Below are 18560 nucleotides of genomic sequence, written 5' to 3' on the forward strand. Positions count from 1 at the left end.
AGCCACCATATTCAGTTTAGATTTTGTATGTGGAAAACTAAGAGCAATAAAAAATTATTTTTAATTAAACAAATCCCATATACAAGTAGGTTTTTTTTTTCATCAAAAATTCAAGTAATTTCTTTTTTGTTAAGATCTTTATACAAGTAGTTGAGTTGTTAGAAAACAAAAAGAATTGTCTCCGATTTTCTTCCTTTCTTGTTTCGTTAATTATTAATGAATATCTTTACTTAACAGTGATTTTTGAAGAATGAAGATTAACATCCCGCGAGGTTAATTGTTTTCCAGATCAATATCCTAATTTTTTTTATGTCCAGTATCCTAATTTTTTTTTATGTCCACTATCATATCGTGATTTTTAAACGATGGAGATGGCTAATTCTGTAAAAAGATTTTGTTAAATGAAAGTTAAATCTAACCCCAAAAATAACTTATTAGTGAATAATTTCATAATCTTAATAGTAAATAATAAACTATCATATCTGGTATGCCACCTAAACATCTTTAGTACTTCATCTTTGTACTTTTGTGATGCAGAAGAACTGAGCCCATAAATACATGGACGAAATTGATGTGGCCAAATGTAAAGATGACAGACTAAAATTGAAAAAATTGAAACTACAGGTGTCAGAATTGGATGAAATTTTGAGGGATAGTGCGAAATAACCTTCCGAACATTGAAATCCACGTTGATGGCCGAATTTCATCGTTTAGGCTCTCAAAACAGACTTTCAGATTTTTTGTTACTACTTCTGATAAGTGTTCCTTGGTTTAGGTAGTTTCATATTTTCTTAAGATTCTAGTATTTTATTTTCTTAGAAGTTGTTATTTTGAATTTGATTAAGATTAGGGAAACACTAAAAGTATATAAAAATGATCTAGTAGTTGTTTTATTCATTCACTTTTATCAATAACAATTCAGTTTTTTAGTTTAATCTGGTTAAGTTTCGGTTTTCTAAGTTTTAGACGAAGACACAAACTTTTTTGTAGTGTTTTCGCTTCGTCATTTTGTTGTATCATCCAAATAATAATAATTCTACTCTATAATGCAAAATAAAACTGTGGAAAGTAAAAACATGTGTCGCCTCTGTCCAAAAGAACTATTTTATTCAAAAATATGAATTACAAATGAAGAATTGTACAATTTTTAGTGAGGGCCCTCGAGAGTGCCCCCATTAAAATTCTAAAATGGTTCCGGTAGATGTTTAGTGGTGGGTGATCTTATGGTTGAGAAGAGTTTCTCTGAGCTCAGCTACGTCAATCTCGTCTGCACGATTTTCAGGTCTGTAGTAACCAGTCACTGGATCTGGGACCCACGGTGTAACTTGTGGTCCTGATTTCTCCTCACCGCCTCGCTTTGAGATTCCGCTTTTACTTCCTCCTGTAACGCTTGCCGCCACACCTTTAGATGTCACTGATGAGATTCCTCGAAATCTATATTCACAAGCAAACATCAAAAACATTGTTATATTTTGTTTAAATGATGAATAGTCGACCATGTAGTGTTTGTTTTTTCTATGAGTCTCGACTTACTCTTTTTCCCAGATGTCAGAAACTTTGATTTTGTCTGATTTGTAATGTTTTAGTTTATTTGAATGAGAGATTTAAATATATCATGTACTTAATTGACACCAAATTATAAAATTCGTTAACAAGGGGGGGTATATGTAGGTTGGTTCAGACAAGTTAAATTGAGTTACATCTCTGCGATGTCTAATCCAACGGCTCAAATTGTGTAATTTTATAATTTACAAACTTTTTTTTTGTTGTTGAAAGTTATCATTCTAACCTGTTAATTGAGAGAGAAACCCCATCAATAAGAGCAGGGATAAGCTTCATGTTTGAAAGAGATCGAGCCATTTGCCTTCGAATGTTTCAGAATTTCAGAGCAGCTAAGAAATTATCTCTGTCTCCCTCTCTCTCTCTCTCTGTAGAAATGTTTTATGTGTTGAAATAATGAAGTGAGATAAGGGGTTTAAATAGGAAGAAAGAAAGGAAGAATGAGTGAAGTTTTGAAAGGGGATGGGTTTATTCTATTTGGCGTTCGGAGCAACCGCCAACCAGAGAACATTAGGTCCCACACACTTAACAACTAGCATTTGAGTATGTTGTTTGGTTGGAGGAAATTGTTTCTACTTGAATTGATTAAAGTCAAAATATATCAAAGTCAACTCCGAAAGGTAGCGGACTAACGGTCGACTAAACTCCGTCCGTGCCAAAGTAATTACAAGTATGGGTGGAGAGAGAAGTGACCTTCTGCTTGGCCCGTCTCTCAGCCACATCACCCGACCAAGGTTCAACCTGGAGATAGGCCGGGAAGACTACAAGGGTTAGTGTGAAAATATTATCCCTGAAGTCTCAACTCATTCCAAACAGTCATAAAACCAATTTATAAGGTTAGTGAAGTTTGTAGGATGTGAAACCCACTTTAGAACATTGGTTAGGCTCTTGTTTCTTAACTAGAGTGACTGCAGTTCGAATCCTAATGTTGTAAAAAAGAAATGGTAATAATAATTGTACCGTTATGATATAATTTATCCAAGTTAAGATATACATCGGATCACTATCGCTATGAGTTTTTTTTTTTTTTTTTTGCATTTATATTTTAATAAAAGCATATAGACACCTATGGTTGTTGTTGTCTTGACCACAAATTAGTAGTGAAGAATGTGATGCTTGAAATAAATACACTAGACTATTATTGGAATGACTTTTTCTAGTTTTTGCAACTTGAAGAAGTTGGAAAAATGAAGCAAAAGTTCAAAATGTCAAAGAGACTACTACTTAAAATGGCTTCTCGAGGGAGCTTTAAGACAATATTCTTTGACTTCATCAAGATAAACAATTTGAAAAGTGTTATTCCTTCTTCAAAAACCAAAAGCCACCTTCCATCTCTAAGTCAAAAATGTCCTTGTGTCTTATGTTTATCCTTTGAGAAGAGACCCAACATCAGAGCCTTAGGGCTCAACCCATTTTAACCCTAGGGCTCAACCCGCATTAGGTCCCGTCCGACATCCGAAATAATAAGGGTGCGTGTCTAGAATTATGTAAGTTCAATTATTGTGTAGTCTAAATTATTGGATGATTTTTTTTGTTGAATACTAAATTATTGGATGATAGTTCTTAAATATTATGGTGGCTGATAGTTGATACTCTTAAATTTTCTCATTGGCTTTATTTTCTTATTCTATAAGATGAAGAGCAAAGAATAGTGGTGGCTTTTCGTTTTATTAGTTGACAATCGTACATAATCAAAATTACAAACAATAAGAAGAGTTCACAACCAGTAAGTAAAAAGACCTCGATAACAAACATTAAATAGTTACAACATCCCATCTAAAGACAGAACGCAAATTAATATTTTGCCATCTTTTTGTGACGTCCCCTCGAGTGGAAGAAAATTTCTTTCTCTAATAAAATGTCTTCATTTTCTACCTTTCTCAAAGTTGAGATTATTGATTGGGGAATGCTCCAAAATTCAAATCAACCTTTCTTTCCATGATTCAAGTACCAATATAGAATATAGGAGAAAGAGAGAGTGTTGGAAGTTGGGGGTGTTATCATTTATCAGCAAACAAAATGAAAATGAAAATAAAATTGAAGGATGCATGTGCAATTGTGGTTGTTAGGGCACAGAATGCAAAATGAACTAGTATTATTTTTCAACAAAAAAAAAAAGAACTATTATTGAAATATATCATCACCTCTCCAATAATACAAAATGCAAATTTGAGTTTATCTCTAGAAAAATAATAAAACTATATATATCCTCTTTCGATATTAAATATAGTCTTACTTTCAAGAAAAGTGAACCAAGTTGTTCATATACTAGTTAATCCTTCTCCGACCTAAATTTAAATGAGACTTAAGAATTATTTAATATTCCTAATTGTATATAATGGGAATGATAAGGTTGAATAAGGTTGAACTTTATAAATACGTATCTAACTTGTCTTCATTCAAATAACCGAACTTATTGGTTAAACTTGACTTGTCTTCACACGACTCTTGCATATATATAATTGACTCTCCTTCAGCTGATAATCAGTAGATTCATGCTTCAACTTTACAGATGTGTTCAAAAATATCTGGGCAGGTAGTTAAAGGAGTTTGCCGACTTAGTACAAGATTTCTAAGCCTACCACCTGGAAGTTAATGAATAAAATCACACAAAATTCCTCCTCCCCTTGGACCACAAAGGCCACAATTCCTAGCTCCTTGGTGCCCTTTTAACAAAAAAAAAAAACTCCTTGGTGCCGCCAGAGGAGTGTGGTGTTCCTTAATTGTGAGATTATGCATCTTTTATGTGGTGAAGTTTTTAACTACCACACACAATAGGCCGTTTCAATACTTCTTTTTCTCTTTTGGAAACCCTGGTTTGAAGGATCTTATAACATGTAACAAACTGTTTTAGTTTGTGGTGAATGATATATTGAAGTGTCAAGATAAGGGTTAAGACAAGATGCAAAGTTGCAAGTTCTCAACTCCAAATCATGAGCTAGGATGGGTGAGCTCTCGTCAAACTTTTGAATTTAGACCTAAAATTTGTCTAAAATTGATTCATGAGTGGATTACTAACATTTCAAGTTGTGGAAAAAGTAGTTCAACTAGACTAACATTGAATGATAGAGCCAACGACTCTTAATTAGAGTGGTTTGTAGTTTAGTCTACCACTTTAGAGGTCAAGAGTTTGAGGCACGCTAACAATTCAAAAACAACATTAAATGATAGAGCACACATGTGGCTTAACGGCACACTTCACATTCATCACATAATCATTAAAGTAGTCATTCATACGGTCTAAAACTAACGTAGAGTCTAACATTTGAAAGGTAATGATATTTTTATGGCGAGAGACAAAACAAGATATGTAAATAAAAATAATTAATGTTTTTCTTCGTTGAAAGACAAATAACTTATATTGTTTGGAGATGCATATAAAGGTATTCATGCGAAGTGCAATTAAAACCTTTAAAATTGTGGATATTTTTCTGAGACTATAACAATAAACTCGTATGAGAAAAATCATTCATGATTCATCTAGGATTATTTTCTTAACTTGAACCCAAGTATGCATATAATTGGATCCATAACAGACATAAAAATCATTTCATATTTGAGACAAAAATTAGCCAAAAAATAGAACTTGAAATTAAATTTTTTTTTTTTTGGTTTATTTGATTAAAAATCAGTGAACATCAGAATCCATTGCCGCTACAACAAAATTCATCCTCTGCTTGATAATATAATAATTCTAAAATACGCCTAGAGAGAGAGACATCCACTATAGTAAGTATAAATCTCTCCTCTCCTATTTCAAGGCGGTGAATATTTTCTCTCTTTCTAGTGTTTGCGGTTTAGAAGAGTTTCTCTGAGCTCAGCTACGTCAATCTCGTCCCCACGATTTTCTGGTCTGTAGTAACCAGTGACTGGATCTGGGACCCATGGTGAAACCTCTGGTCCTGATGATTTCTCCTCACCACCACCACCTTGCTTCGATACACTCCTACTACTTCCTCTTACTACGCTTGTTGCAACGCTTTGTGATGCCACCGATGAGATTCCTCGAGATCTGTAAATCATCATTCAAAGTATATCAAAAATTAGAAGTGTTTCAAAATTACATCCAAGTAAAAAAAAATGTTCTGGATCTATTGGAAGTGTTTCAAATTTGACGGCGGAATAGATTCTAATTATAATCGGACGGTCAGGGTTGCATCAGTTAGATCTGATGCGGTTAAGCATCTGATATTGTATATGAACCGTTGGATTGAAAGAAACAATTTGAAATAAAAAGTTCAAAATGACGAATAAGAAACCCTAAATCTCACCTGTTAATAGCGATAGAAGCGCCATCAATGAGAGCAGAAACAAGCTTGATGTTTGAGAGAGAACGAGACATATTGTATTTAGATAGGAAGAGAGAACTGTTTTCCTCTGAGTAATAATATAAATTGGAGCAGGAGAAAAGAAGTTCTCTCTTGTTCTTTCTCTCTCTAGAAAGTGAAGAACGTTGAGGAGGTGAGGAAGGAGAGTAGGTTATAGATGGGTTTAAATAGAGAGAGAAACGAGGAGGGTTCCTTAGAGAGAACGCGTCAAAGGTAGGCCGCGGAAATTTCTTCGGGAGGACTCCTCTCTTTATGTTTGCCACGTGGGTAGGAAACCGGCATACTTTCACGGAAACGTCTACCTTAATATCGGTCGTTACTAACTCGGTCAACATGGCAAACATCACTCTTCTCGAACATTTGGGATACTTCACTTGTGGTGAACTTGTTGGACACTGCTTAGCCAATTTTAAGTTAAAAGGTAGAATTGCATTGAGAAAAAATATCAATTATGTTTCGTGTTTGGATGTATTTATAACATACTATATTGAATATAATCATTCTTGAAATTTATGTAAAGAAAAGTAACTATGTCAATTTTGTTTAGTATATGATACATTTTGGAAAATCCTTCCACTAAAAAAATGTATCCGTGATTCTGTGCACTTAAGTGGAAGTAACTAACCATTTCGCCAGGAAATAGTATACCTAAAGTAAAGATTGAGTAAAAAAATGTGTGTTGGCGTTTCCTATTGACACATCCACCCATTTTTTATAGGTCACGATTTTTTATTATAATTAGTGGTTTAGAGGAACTGTGTGTGCTTTAGATGACAACCACAATAAAACCAAGAGATGAAATCAACCCTTAGAACGTGTTAGGCAACTTTATACTTTCTTTCAAAAGAAAAACAATTGGGTATGTCTATTTATATGGTTCGATACGTGATGTAGAAACGCAGCGGAATTAAAGATATAAAATAACTAACTAAGAACAATGAAATTAAAGATCAAATAACTCTAAATAATAAACTTTATTAAAACTTCAATGGGGTTTTTCTCTCAAATCTGAAGATAATAGACAAACTAGTTTCCCTCTTATAGGGTTTGGACTTTCCTAGATAGACTTGAATAAGAATTCCTAAATAATTAAATACTGCAACTTACCTAAATAACTGGACTAACTCTGGACCTTTCCAATTATTGGAAATATTAAAATAGCATAATTCCTAAACCAAATTAATTAATAAATATACTAAAATAAGAACTTTCTAAATCTTCTCTCTTTGGCCAATTGGACCATGACCGGGTCCGGTCATGGAATTAGTCTCCACGCCGGGTGCCCCTGCATCAGCATCCTCTTCCCCCAAGAGGTTCGTCCCGAACCGTTTGTGAAGAGCATGTAGTTCCTCCGATCCATCTTCAATTGGTAACAATGTCACAATTTTCTTCTTCCAAGGAAATTCATAAACATTCAAACGACCACGGTAAGTGGCATCAACATCAGATTGCCATGGACGTCCTAAGATGATGTGGCATAAATCCATATCTGTAACATCACAATTAACTGCAGACACATAAGAAGAACCAATAGAAAGGTTAATGGTACACATATGATCAACTTTTGTAGTAGTACCGGACTGAATCCAAGCAGTTTTGTATGGTGAAGATTTAATCACTGTAGGAATACCCAAGAAATTGACTAGTTTAGTAGAAATCAAATTCTCTACACAACCATTGTCAATCACAATAGTACAAACCTTATTCAGTACTGTTCCTCGTGTAACGAACAAATTCTTTCGTTGAGATAAATTCCTCTTGAAAGGTGTGAAAAGAACTCGTCGAGTTAGTAACATAACTCTATCACCATTGTCGGGACTAGTGTCAATTCTTTCAAATTGATCCTCATCTGAATCCGAATCAGATTTCTTTTCAACCAAAGTAGCCTTACCGCGAGAGGGGCAAGCATTAGAATAGTGGCCTGTTTCAAAACAACGATAACACTTAACGGGAGGAGGCTTTTTATATGGATTTTCTGGTAGTGATTTAGTACCGTCTTCCGCCTGCTTTGATTGATCTAATTCATCTGGTAGAGTTCTGACAGTTTGATTTCTTGTACTATGTCCTCGGAAAATTGAACGTGAATCAGATTCAAAAGACCTAGCTACACTAATACATTCAGAAACCGAATTAAAAGCTCTCAAATTAACCAAATCTTTAATATCATTACGAAGTCCATCCTTGAATTTTTCTACTTTCATTGACTCAGAATCTGGGAGATTGAGTCTAGTAATAAGTCGTTGGAATTCCGAAGCATATTCCTCAACGGAACGTCTTCCTTGGCGACAACGTAAATAATCAACACATAATTGGTTCTCATAATCCGGAGGGAGGAAACGGGAGAACATTAATGGTTTCAATTCTAACCATGAAGAAATAGGAGGGAGGTGTAATAAACGTCGATTCTCAGATTCCTGTTTCCACCAAGTAAGAGCGGTTTTAGATAAATAACCAGTTACACAACGTACCTGTTCAGGGCCTTCAACTTGCATAACATCAAAAAAAATCTCAAGTCTAGACACATAATCCAAGAAGTCTTCAATATTAATCGAACCATCATACGAAGGTACTTCCATTCGAATACGGTATGAAGAATTAGTGTTTGAATATTCGGTGTCGGAAAGAGAAGTGTAATTCTCACGATTGGTTTGAGTGTAATGGCCTACCAAAGGATGTCGTTGAGGTGTGTTTGTAGGACGGTTTGAGGGAGGAGTAGAGTCGCGGTTTTGGGAATTGGCATGGGTTAGGTTATGTTCTCGGTTTCGGGTGAGGGGATGGTATTGGTCTCGGTTACGAATGTGTGTGCTGTTGTCGGGTTGGTCACGGTGGATGGGGTGCTCGGTTTCTAGTGGGCGGCGTTGAAGTGAGGGTTGTAGAACCGGGTCCATAACCGACGTGGTTGGTCGTGTCTCGGAATGGGGATTGGGGTGGTTGTGATGTTGTTGGTAAATTGGGTGTTCGGTTTGGTTAGTAGTGGAAGGAGGGAATCGGGTATATGGGTATGGGTTACTTGTTTCTTGATAAGTTGTGACTGTGCCGAAAGGTGTAACCGGTTGGGTTGGTCCGGGTATGATTCGGTTGATGGTTTGGTGGTTGGGTTGGATGTGGTGTTCGGCCGAGTAGAGGCTCTCGGGTGGTGGTCGGTTTTGAGTCGTTGTTGGTTCGGTGAAAGAGAATGATGGTGGGGTTGACGTGTGTGTGTAATGGTGGTATGGGGTTGTTGGAAAAGTCGAGTGTGGGGAATAGGGGTTGATGAACGGTGGTGTGATAATTGGTGGAGGGTGGCTAATGGTGTGGCCGAATAGTGGTGTTGTTGGCTCGGGTGGGAAACCTAGAGAGGGAACACGTGTGGTGGTGGTGGTGGTGCCCGATAGATGTGTGGGAGTGTGATGTGTGATAGTGGTGGGAGGTGGAGATTGGTTTTTACACATACCTTCAAGTTGCTTGGAGATGATGGTGATTGATTCATTGAGTTGATCGAATCTTTTATCGATGTTGTTGAATTTTTCTGTTGTTTCCTTCTTATACTCATTGAACCCTTCTTCCAATTTTCTTCCTGCAGATAACCCTTCTTTGATGTTGTCCCATTCAGAAGAGAAAGTTGGTGATTTCTCCTTAGTTGGTGTAGTAGAGATAGTAGTATTAACCATGATGAGAAGATTGATTAAAAAAAATATGGCTCTAGATACCACTTGATGTAGAAACGCAGCGGAATTAAAGATATAAAATAACTAACTAAGAACAATGAAATTAAAGATCAAATAACTCTAAATAATAAACTTTATTAAAACTTCAATGGGGTTTTTCTCTCAAATCTGAAGATAATAGACAAACTAGTTTCCCTCTTATAGGGTTTGGACTTTCCTAGATAGACTTGAATAAGAATTCCTAAATAATTAAATACTGCAACTTACCTAAATAACTGGACTAACTCTGGACCTTTCCAATTATTGGAAATATTAAAATAGCATAATTCCTAAACCAAATTAATTAATAAATATACTAAAATAAGAACTTTCTAAATCTTCTCTCTTTGGCCAATTGGACCATGACCGGGTCCGGTCATGGAATTAGTCTCCACGCCGGGTGCCCCTGCATCAATACGCCTCCCACGATTTGTTTAATCTTCCAATTCTACCTTCATGATATTTTTGTAGTAGTATTTTCTTTTTGTCCAACTCACCTCCAATTCATCTTTCTCTACACTCTACTTCACCTTCTTCAACCTAAGAAGGTCGTCAAGTAACGATTTTTTTAGCGACTTTCAATTTTTTTTTCTTCTCCACCTCTATTATCATCTGATTCTTTATCTCTATCTTCTCTTTTCTCTTTCACTTATGTCTCCTCTCCTCCCTCGCCTCTTCTCTCCCTCTAACCTCTTTGTTCCGCTGGAGAGGTTCACAACAACATCATCTGGATTCTGAGATGGAACTGAGATCAAGACCCATTTTCCTAATTGAAATTCCAGACGAAGAGAAATCCTACTCGTTTGGGATTCTCATACGAAGAATGGATCTGAATCTAGAGTTTCCACTAGAACTATACGATGTTTCGATGAAAGGGAATCCCCTCGCCGAAACATAGAGGTTATAGGGTGAGAATAAAGGGGAGGGAGAGAAAAAAAAACAGAGGGAGAGAGAGAGGGAAAGAGGATATAGAAGTGGGAAAAAAAAAGAAAGAATTATAAAAAATTAAAAGTCGCCACTAAGTTGAAGAAGGTGAAGTAGAATACAGAGAAAGATGAAGTGGAGGTGAATTTGACAGGAAAAAAATACAATTACAAATATGTCACGAAGATAGAACTAAAAGGTTAGACAAAATTTAGGGGTCAAAACGAACTCATTGTATCTATTCGTTTAGTTAGATTGTAGGCGACTCGACGTATGACGTAATTTATAACATGTCCATAATATTTAGATCGGGTCTAAAGCCCAACTAAGTTCTGGCTTAAAGTCAATTGAACTATGGGCCTAAAGTCGAACTAATTTAGCTTAAAGTCCAACTATATTTTTATTTATTGAACTTAGATTATTAAGGTATAAATAATGTTTTTGGTCTTTAGGCCATAGTTTAGTTGGGCTATAGGTCCGTTCTTTGTAAGAGTTTGAATTCGGCAGTTTCGTGCTTATCACATATTTGATGTATCAATGTCACTGTAATGACTTAAACAAAATCATACTTATTGTTATATGATATCTGAAGTCCAGTTATCATGACCATATCTTATGAGTGTCTCTTGGGTAAAATATTAGGCTTGTGGTAGGAACAAATTACAACCCATGATAGATTAAATCATGCAACTCTACTTATAAAGCTTACCAAGTAGTATTATGTAAAATTTCAAGCAGAAACTTGTACACATTCGAATTGGACAACTTAGTCTTGCCTATTCGTTTGAGAGAGTGAATTTGTTGGCCAAATCCAACCATCCTGAGATCTTACAGTATGCTAACTTTTTTTTACAATTTTTTCCTATCAGAAAATCTGTGGAATTGTAGGGAATGTCCGAATGTGATTTTCTCCCCTATATTTAAAGGGGGCGATCCTTAAAATTTTCTATTTTGAAAAGCAAGCGGCTGGAGTAAACGTTAAGGATGGCATTCTTTTCATTATTCACCACTTTTTAATATCATTCACAGGTACAACCCTAATGCACAATTTCCAATATCAGCTCAGTCTGGTCGGTTAGTAACTCAGTTTTTTATCGATTTTTCCTCATTGGAAAGAAAAGGAGGCAAAAGTAAGAGAGTTTATCACTTCTCTTTTACTTAATTTTTGTCTCAGTGATACCTCTTTATGTATGTTTTAAGCATCTAAAATTTGGTTTATCAACTTATACTTCAAAGTTGTAGAAAATTGATGGGACTCCCTGAACTACTACTTTTTTTGTTGAAGAACTATACAACGGAAATCATCGGAAGAAAGAGTATAATGTTGTAGTACTGTGTAAAATATTGTATTTGGTTTTCAATCTTTCGTACTCTACATGTTCAACATGTCAGTCGTATTATCCAGCTGACTCAACGAATGCAACCTAGTATGGGCAAATGTGGCGCAGTCTCGCCTGGGCAGGTGGCGTGTGTCATTCAACATCACTATATAAGGTTGGGTATATAGGCGCGAGTATTTTTATCTAACGCCCATCTCTAAAACCCAATAGACGCCACCCACCCATTTGGACTAGATGTTTGCTAAACCCAACTACCAAAATAGAATATAAAACAGAAGAAGATTTTAATCCCAGCCGCCCCAACGTAAAACCACTGTTATCAACAACAACGACTGATACCACCATCTCCCATCACCAAGTCACCGTCCCAACCGGAGCCAGAGAGAGACCCTAAGCTCTCCAACCAATACAACCACGACAACACTACCACCTTCAACCTCAACCAATCTACCATACAAGTATACAACTATTACCACCATAGCAGAAACCACGTATCGCTACATAATTTTTTTTTTTAATAAAACTAAGTCACTTCACCGCCACAGCCACTGAAGCATTACCACAACCTGTTCCTCCCTCTCTTTCTCTCCCTAACCTATAGAGGCTTCGGTATATTTTTTTTGTTAAGGAAGCTTCGGTATATTTTTTTTGTTAAGGAAGCTTCGGTATTGTTTGGTTTTAAAAAGTTTCAGATCTGAAATCTAAATTGACTGTCAATTCAGATTTCAGATGTTTGTTTTTTTTATTCAGGAAAATCTGAAATTTTTGCCGAGTTGAGCTTATATCTGAATTGGCTGAAAAATAGCCCACAATTTTCAGACTTCAAAACAAGTCTGAAATAATGACCCAAGATCTGAATTATGTTAATTGACACTTAAACCCCATGCATTTGAAAAAAATTTCTCTTTGTTTTAAAGTATTCCCACCACCACCACCACAAAATCACCACCACCACAAAACCACCACCACAAAATCACCACCAAACACCATCACCACAATCACCGTTAGACAACACCACCATAAAATTAGGAAATCGCCACCACAAAATCGTCGATCTTCCATTAGAGAAAGAGAGAGAGAGATCTTGTTAGATCTTACCCTGTTCAAACCCTCGCTGGATCTGGCAAGGGTTTAGCTTTAATGATCTCCGATGAGAGAGAGTGAGAGAGAGAGAGATTTAGAGAGAAAGGGGGAGGGATTCAATGAGAGAGAGAAATTTAGAGAGAGAGGGGTAAGGATTCAAAGAGAGAGGGGCAGAGTGTTTAGCATCGGTTAGAGAGAGGGAGAGGTTTTCATCGTTAGAGATAAAGAGAGAGGAAGAGGAGGAGGGGGAGGTTTCTGATATGAAGGTTTTGCCGCTTTGATTTGAAGGCGAGAGAAACCCTAGCTAGTAGGTTTCCAGTTTCTACCCCTTTTTTAGCCAAGAGAAGGACAAGGATATATTAGATATTTTATGGTTAAATATTAAAGAAGGGTAGAAAAGTCAAAATTTAACTTCAGACTCAATGATTCAGACTTAAAAAATAAATATCCAACTCATAAAATAATTCAGTCAATTCAGAATCAGCTCAGTTAAGCAAATTCAAATTCAGACAAAAAAGAAAAAACAAACAACACCTTAGATAACCATGGCAATAAAAAAACCGCTCCCCCCTCTCTCTCCCCGTAACCACTCAACAGAGATCTAGTAGGTATTTGCTACTTCGGCGAAGGGTCTTCCCTTCGCCAGATCCCCATTTCGTTTGTTAATAAAGGTTGTTTCTTTGTTGGTCTTGGGCCTGTTTTGTTGATCTTTAGGATTTTTTTGTTGTCTTCTTTTCGTTTTCATGATCGAGTTTTTGGCCATGGAAAATCATTGGGAGTTTCTTCAACAACTTACAACTCTCTTCACCGATGCACCGGAACCAGTCATAGCACAAAATTCATCCCACGAAGTTTCGATCCGTAAACTATACACGATGTGGTTTTTGGTTCTCTTCATAACATTTTTTATTAGAAGACTCAAGTTGCTGCAATTAATGGATGAAGCCACCGACAATGCTAGAAAAGAACTTACAATTGGCAAGGAAAAACCACAATACAAAGAGGAGTTCGTACTTTTCCATTCAGGGAGGTGGCGACGGTTGACGACGACGGTTTAGGCGAGAAGAGATGAAGGTGGAAGAAGCAGCGGTTAGAAAACCACCCTAGATGGGCGTGATGACTGCACCAGGAAGGCAACCCACTAGTTGGACCAGGCAACTCTAGAGTCACCCCAAGTGGGCATAACTTGACTTATTTGTCTGCATTGGTTGTGTCTTTGTTTTTCAACTTCATGATGTAATTCTCATTAGCCTTTTACCCTTTAAATGAAGTTTGATTCCAAAAAAAATGGCAAGGATAACAACTAAACAAGTTGTTCTTTTAAAAACTAATTCTTTTTATAAAAAATAAGGGAGAATTTGACATGCACCCCCACTATTATATGAATATTAGGACTACACCCCCACTTTTTGAAAACTTTTGATATACACCCCCATCTGGACGGAAACCGTCAACTCAGAGTTAAGTTGGGTGTGTGTGAAACACACGCGCCAACCATGACGATTTTACCCTTTTGTAGATGTTGAAATATTTTGAGCGATTTTGACATACACCCCCACTATTATATGAATTTTTGGACTACACCCCCATTTTTTGAAAAAACCAAATTTTTCAATTTGCCCTCCAACGATCATCTTTTACCTTTTTTCTTATAAACTTATTTATCTTAGACAAGCTAAAAGATCAAAGCGAAAAAACTTATTTATCTTATACGTCAAATAAGATAAATAAGTTCCTCCCATATAAGATAAATAAGTTCTTTCGCTTGATATCCTAAATAGTTCCTCCCATCTTTTCTATAGTTTGATATCTCAAAGGGTCCGTGAGTATATAGCCCAAAATAATGTTCAAAAAGGGTTTAGGGTCCAATCTTCTCAAAACATGGATTTTTAGTCCTTTTACTCTTTGGTCAAAAAAACCCTTACCATCTCTATTTTATTTCCAGTTATGTACCAACTCTATTTACACGGGATTTCTAAATGTGGGGTCGAGCGAATCTTGGTAACGGTTAAATGAAACGTGATTTTTGGGTATTTCCGTTTATAACAAAATCTCTTAATCGACTTTCTCTCTCATCAGTTGTACTGTTTAGGTAAAAATCACAACTTTCCCCAAATTGACGCTCCAAAATCCTAACGAGAAAATTGAATCGCCATCTTCCAGAAGGTAAGAAACGGGCTTTGTTCTTCAACTTTCTTAATCTTTCAAGATTCTGATTCAGTTGAAGAGGTATCATCGCCATTAAAACGAAAAGGTTTCTTGATTAGTTTGGGTTTCGAACAATCATCACTTTCAGGTGAAAATCTTTATAAAATCGAGTTTGGATGGTTATTTTTCATCATAAAGAAGTTTGTTTCAACGTTATGGTGAGATTTTGGGTTGATTTTTATGGTTTTTTATGTTGTGACATAGTTTCTGATGTTCAAAGCTTCGTCATAAATCATCTGTTTGATAAATTATGTTAATTTCTGTCTGGTATAACTTAAACTACTGTAAAGTATGTATAATTTATTCACAAGTATCCGTGATTTACCACAGGATTTGGTAATGTTTTATAAATAACCGATGATAACAGCAAAAATTTAAAAGTTTTTTATTGATCAAACCTTGTAATTTCTGATAGAAGTCATTTATATGAAGGAATTTATATTGTATAATTTACAATAAATTATGCAAACTTTATGAAAAATAATGAGACATTTATCACAAATAATGAAATCATGTTTCATTTCCATGTCTTTCAATATGAACATAGAATCGCATTTCAATGGTGTCCATCCATGCACTATCCATTTGCAATCTTCAACAGGACACACAGCAGTTACACGCTTAGAATCATTCTTTATGAATTTGAAATCATGACCGGTGTTGATGCTATATTGCCTAAGAGCATATCGAAAAGCTTTTGCACCCCCAGGAAATAACTGTCATGGTTCTGTAAATATCTTATCCCAACCATCTGATTTCAGTTTGATTTCCTTATCTTGATTTGATGATTCTGCCTGGAACTCCATCTGTGATAACAAAGTGAGATAGATTAATTCAAATAAATTATATATACAAGTATATTATTTGCAGTAAATTATATGAACATTTGAATAAATTATATGTACTTTACAGAAATGTACAGAGGATTTACATATGTAAACCAAAGATGTTCTAATAATGAAACGAGAACAGTTTTGATATTAAATCATATATAATGTTTCATAAATTACGTATGATTTACACAAAATAATATAATGTTAATGTTATTCGTGAAAAATTTGCAGAACCAGAACATATATCATGTTCTCAATTTGATATACATCGCAGGAAAAAGTTTATATAATTTACGTTACATTATGGTAATTTATTCTAAAGTATATATAATGTTAATTCTGTTACGAGTAACCGTGTGACAGAATCACGTTTCATCAATCTGTACGGAAAAAAATCAGATCTGGAGAAAATTTGAATATCATACTTTGAATAAACTCCAAATCTATTGATAACTGATATGATGATTGATTGAAAACAATAAGTAAACTCGATTTGTAAGATTTAGAAATGAAGTATTAATCTCATGAAGATCGTGATCATTAATACAAACTTTAGAGAGAGAAAGACAATAATAACTTTCTTGATCTGAAACAAATCATCAAATAAGAAAATTGTTTACCTGATTAACAATTAAGATGATGATTTTGAATAGCTCTAATGATAATGAAACAAGTTAATGGAAGATTTTCAATCGAAACATAATCAGAAAACATAAAATTTGGTTTGAGTTTTACCTAAACTTAGAAACTCAGTTTTCTGTTTTAATGGAGGATAGTTTCAGAAGATGAAGATGTAGAGAGAGAGAAAGATAGGACGAGAAGGTTTCGGTTACAAAGTTTTTTGTTTTAATGGAGGATAGTTTCAGAAGATGAAGATGTAGAGAGAGAGAGAGAAAGATAGGAATAGAAGGTTTCGGTTACCAATTTAAGGAAGATAAAGATTTCTTTCTTCCTTTAGAGTCGGTAATTGGAGAGAGAAACAGGGAGATAAAATAGGAAAACGAATATTGGTTGATTTGAGCTTAAATTAGATCTTATATATATGGAAGGTTAGTTTAGGTATTATAAATTATTTGGGATTCTAGAGATTTGTGTTTTCTCTCTAGATGACACCAAATGGACTAGATATCCATTTGTATTATTTTTTTGGTTTTTAAACCCTTTATAGGATTAGAGAGGACTAAAAGTCCTATTAGGGCCCGTTTTTTGGATTATAAGCCCAAAAATTCTATCTCAAATAGTTCTTTTGCTTTGACTTTTTAGCTTGTCTAAAATAAATAAATTTATAAGACAAAAGGTAAACGATGATCGTTGGAGGGCAAATGGAAATTTTTTTTTTTTTCAAAAAATAGGGGTGTAGTCCAAAAATTCATATAATAGCGGGGGTGTATGTCAAAATCGCTCAAAATATTTCAACAACTACAAAAGGGTAAAATTGTCATGGTTGGCGCGTGTGTTTCGCACACGCCCAACTTAACTCTGAGTTGACGGTTTCCGTCCAAGTGGGGGTGTATATCAAAAATTTTGAAAAAGTGGGGGTGCAGTCCTAATATTCATATAATAGTGGGGGTGTATGTCAAATTCTCCCAAAAAATAATGATAGTTTTAATACTCATTTGTCCATCCCTCTATCTAACCTATAGAGGCTCAGATTAACATCCCAACAAAGGTAACGACACACTTGCTTGACTAACTCGTCTTTCTAGTCCAAGATCGATAGCTAAAGCAACTAACCTTATCCAACGATGTGGTCTTGTTGGTGGCGGAGGTACTAATCATCCCCTTTCTTGTCTAGCCCATCTCCTTTGAGAAGTCAAAATCTCATAAGTGCATCCACTTTTTTGATGTTCTAATTCTTCTTCAAAATCTGATCCCTTTTTATGTTTATAAAATGTAAACTTGATCAGAAATTTGATTCTGGAAATTAGGAAGATCTATAGATTGATAGGTCACATTTAGAAGAATTCAATCATACATAACTTACAGTAAAAATTTAGGTATCGGAGATTACCCATTTGTAATAATCATGTTATTGTTAATGTGAGTAACTTTTGATCGACATTTAGGGCACACAGACCCATCCAAACAAACCAACGTGTCATCTCTCGTGGGGGTTGTCATTTAGAAATTTCTTTCTTTCATCCATTCATTTTTCTTTCTTCTTTCTCGTCTTCTTTTCTCTCTATAAAGTTAGCATAATTTTAACATATATCTTTTTAAAGAAGAAGAAGATAAATAATAATTTTCAGAGGAAGGGTATTTTGGGAACGAAAAATCAGCTGTTAAAGTTATTTTCGAATAATGAGCTAATTTTGAATTTACAACAAATACGAGGTCAAAAACGAAACTGGTAACAAAATGGGGGGCACAAAAAGAAATAACCCTTTTCTCTATACCAAAATTACCCTCATCTCACTCCCGCGCAAAAAATGCACAAATTGGCTAAGACCCCATTTCTCCATTTTAAATTCAAAATTAAGATATTCTAGAATTAATGTTCTTTTTCTTCGTCTTCTCTTCTCTCTAAAATTAGCATAATTTTGACATAGATCTTATTAAAATTAACCTAACTTTAGAGAGAGAAGAAGAAGAAAAATT

At 35.2% G+C, this 18560-nt stretch overlaps 2 protein-coding genes across 2 annotated transcripts; both read right to left on the reverse strand.

The window, feature by feature from the left end:
* Nucleotides 1–1088: 1088 nt before the first annotated feature.
* On the reverse strand, nt 1089–1933 carry LOC147559477 (late embryogenesis abundant protein Lea5-like). Its single transcript, XM_086657817.1, has 2 exons — nt 1790–1933; nt 1089–1434 (listed from the first exon to the last, which is right to left on the reverse strand). Exons 1-2 carry the CDS (start codon nt 1858–1860, stop codon nt 1206–1208), a joined length of 300 nt encoding a protein of 99 aa, XP_086513943.1. The 5' UTR covers nt 1861–1933; the 3' UTR covers nt 1089–1205.
* A 3213-nt stretch (nt 1934–5146) lies between these two features.
* Nucleotides 5147–6225, reverse strand: LOC147559478 (uncharacterized). The gene is made up of 2 exons (XM_086661383.1): nt 5832–6225; nt 5147–5572 (listed from the first exon to the last, which is right to left on the reverse strand). Exons 1-2 carry the CDS (start codon nt 6221–6223, stop codon nt 5344–5346), a joined length of 621 nt encoding a protein of 206 aa, XP_086517509.1. The 5' UTR covers nt 6224–6225; the 3' UTR covers nt 5147–5343.
* Between the last annotated feature and the right edge of the window lie 12335 nt (nt 6226–18560).

Source organism: Eschscholzia californica, unplaced genomic scaffold, assembly GCF_041429995.1.
Source record: "Eschscholzia californica isolate CP2 unplaced genomic scaffold, dmEscCali1.0.p SCAF_2, whole genome shotgun sequence".
NCBI classification, from domain to species: Eukaryota; Viridiplantae; Streptophyta; class Magnoliopsida; order Ranunculales; family Papaveraceae; genus Eschscholzia; species Eschscholzia californica.

Excerpts from the sequence above, each read along its gene's own strand:
- LOC147559477 (XM_086657817.1), bottom strand. The coding sequence starts at position 1,860 with ATGGCTCGATCTCTTTCAAACATGAAGCTTATCCCTGCTCTTATTGAT. Across the intron at positions 1,435-1,789 it reads GTTTCTCTCTCAATTAACAG|ATTTCGAGGAATCTCATCAG; the intron begins GTTAGAATGATA and ends TTGTGAATATAG.
- LOC147559478 (XM_086661383.1), bottom strand. The coding sequence starts at position 6,223 with ATGTTGACCGAGTTAGTAACGACCGATATTAAGGTAGACGTTTCCGTG. Across the intron at positions 5,573-5,831 it reads GCTTCTATCGCTATTAACAG|ATCTCGAGGAATCTCATCGG; the intron begins GTGAGATTTAGG and ends GATGATTTACAG.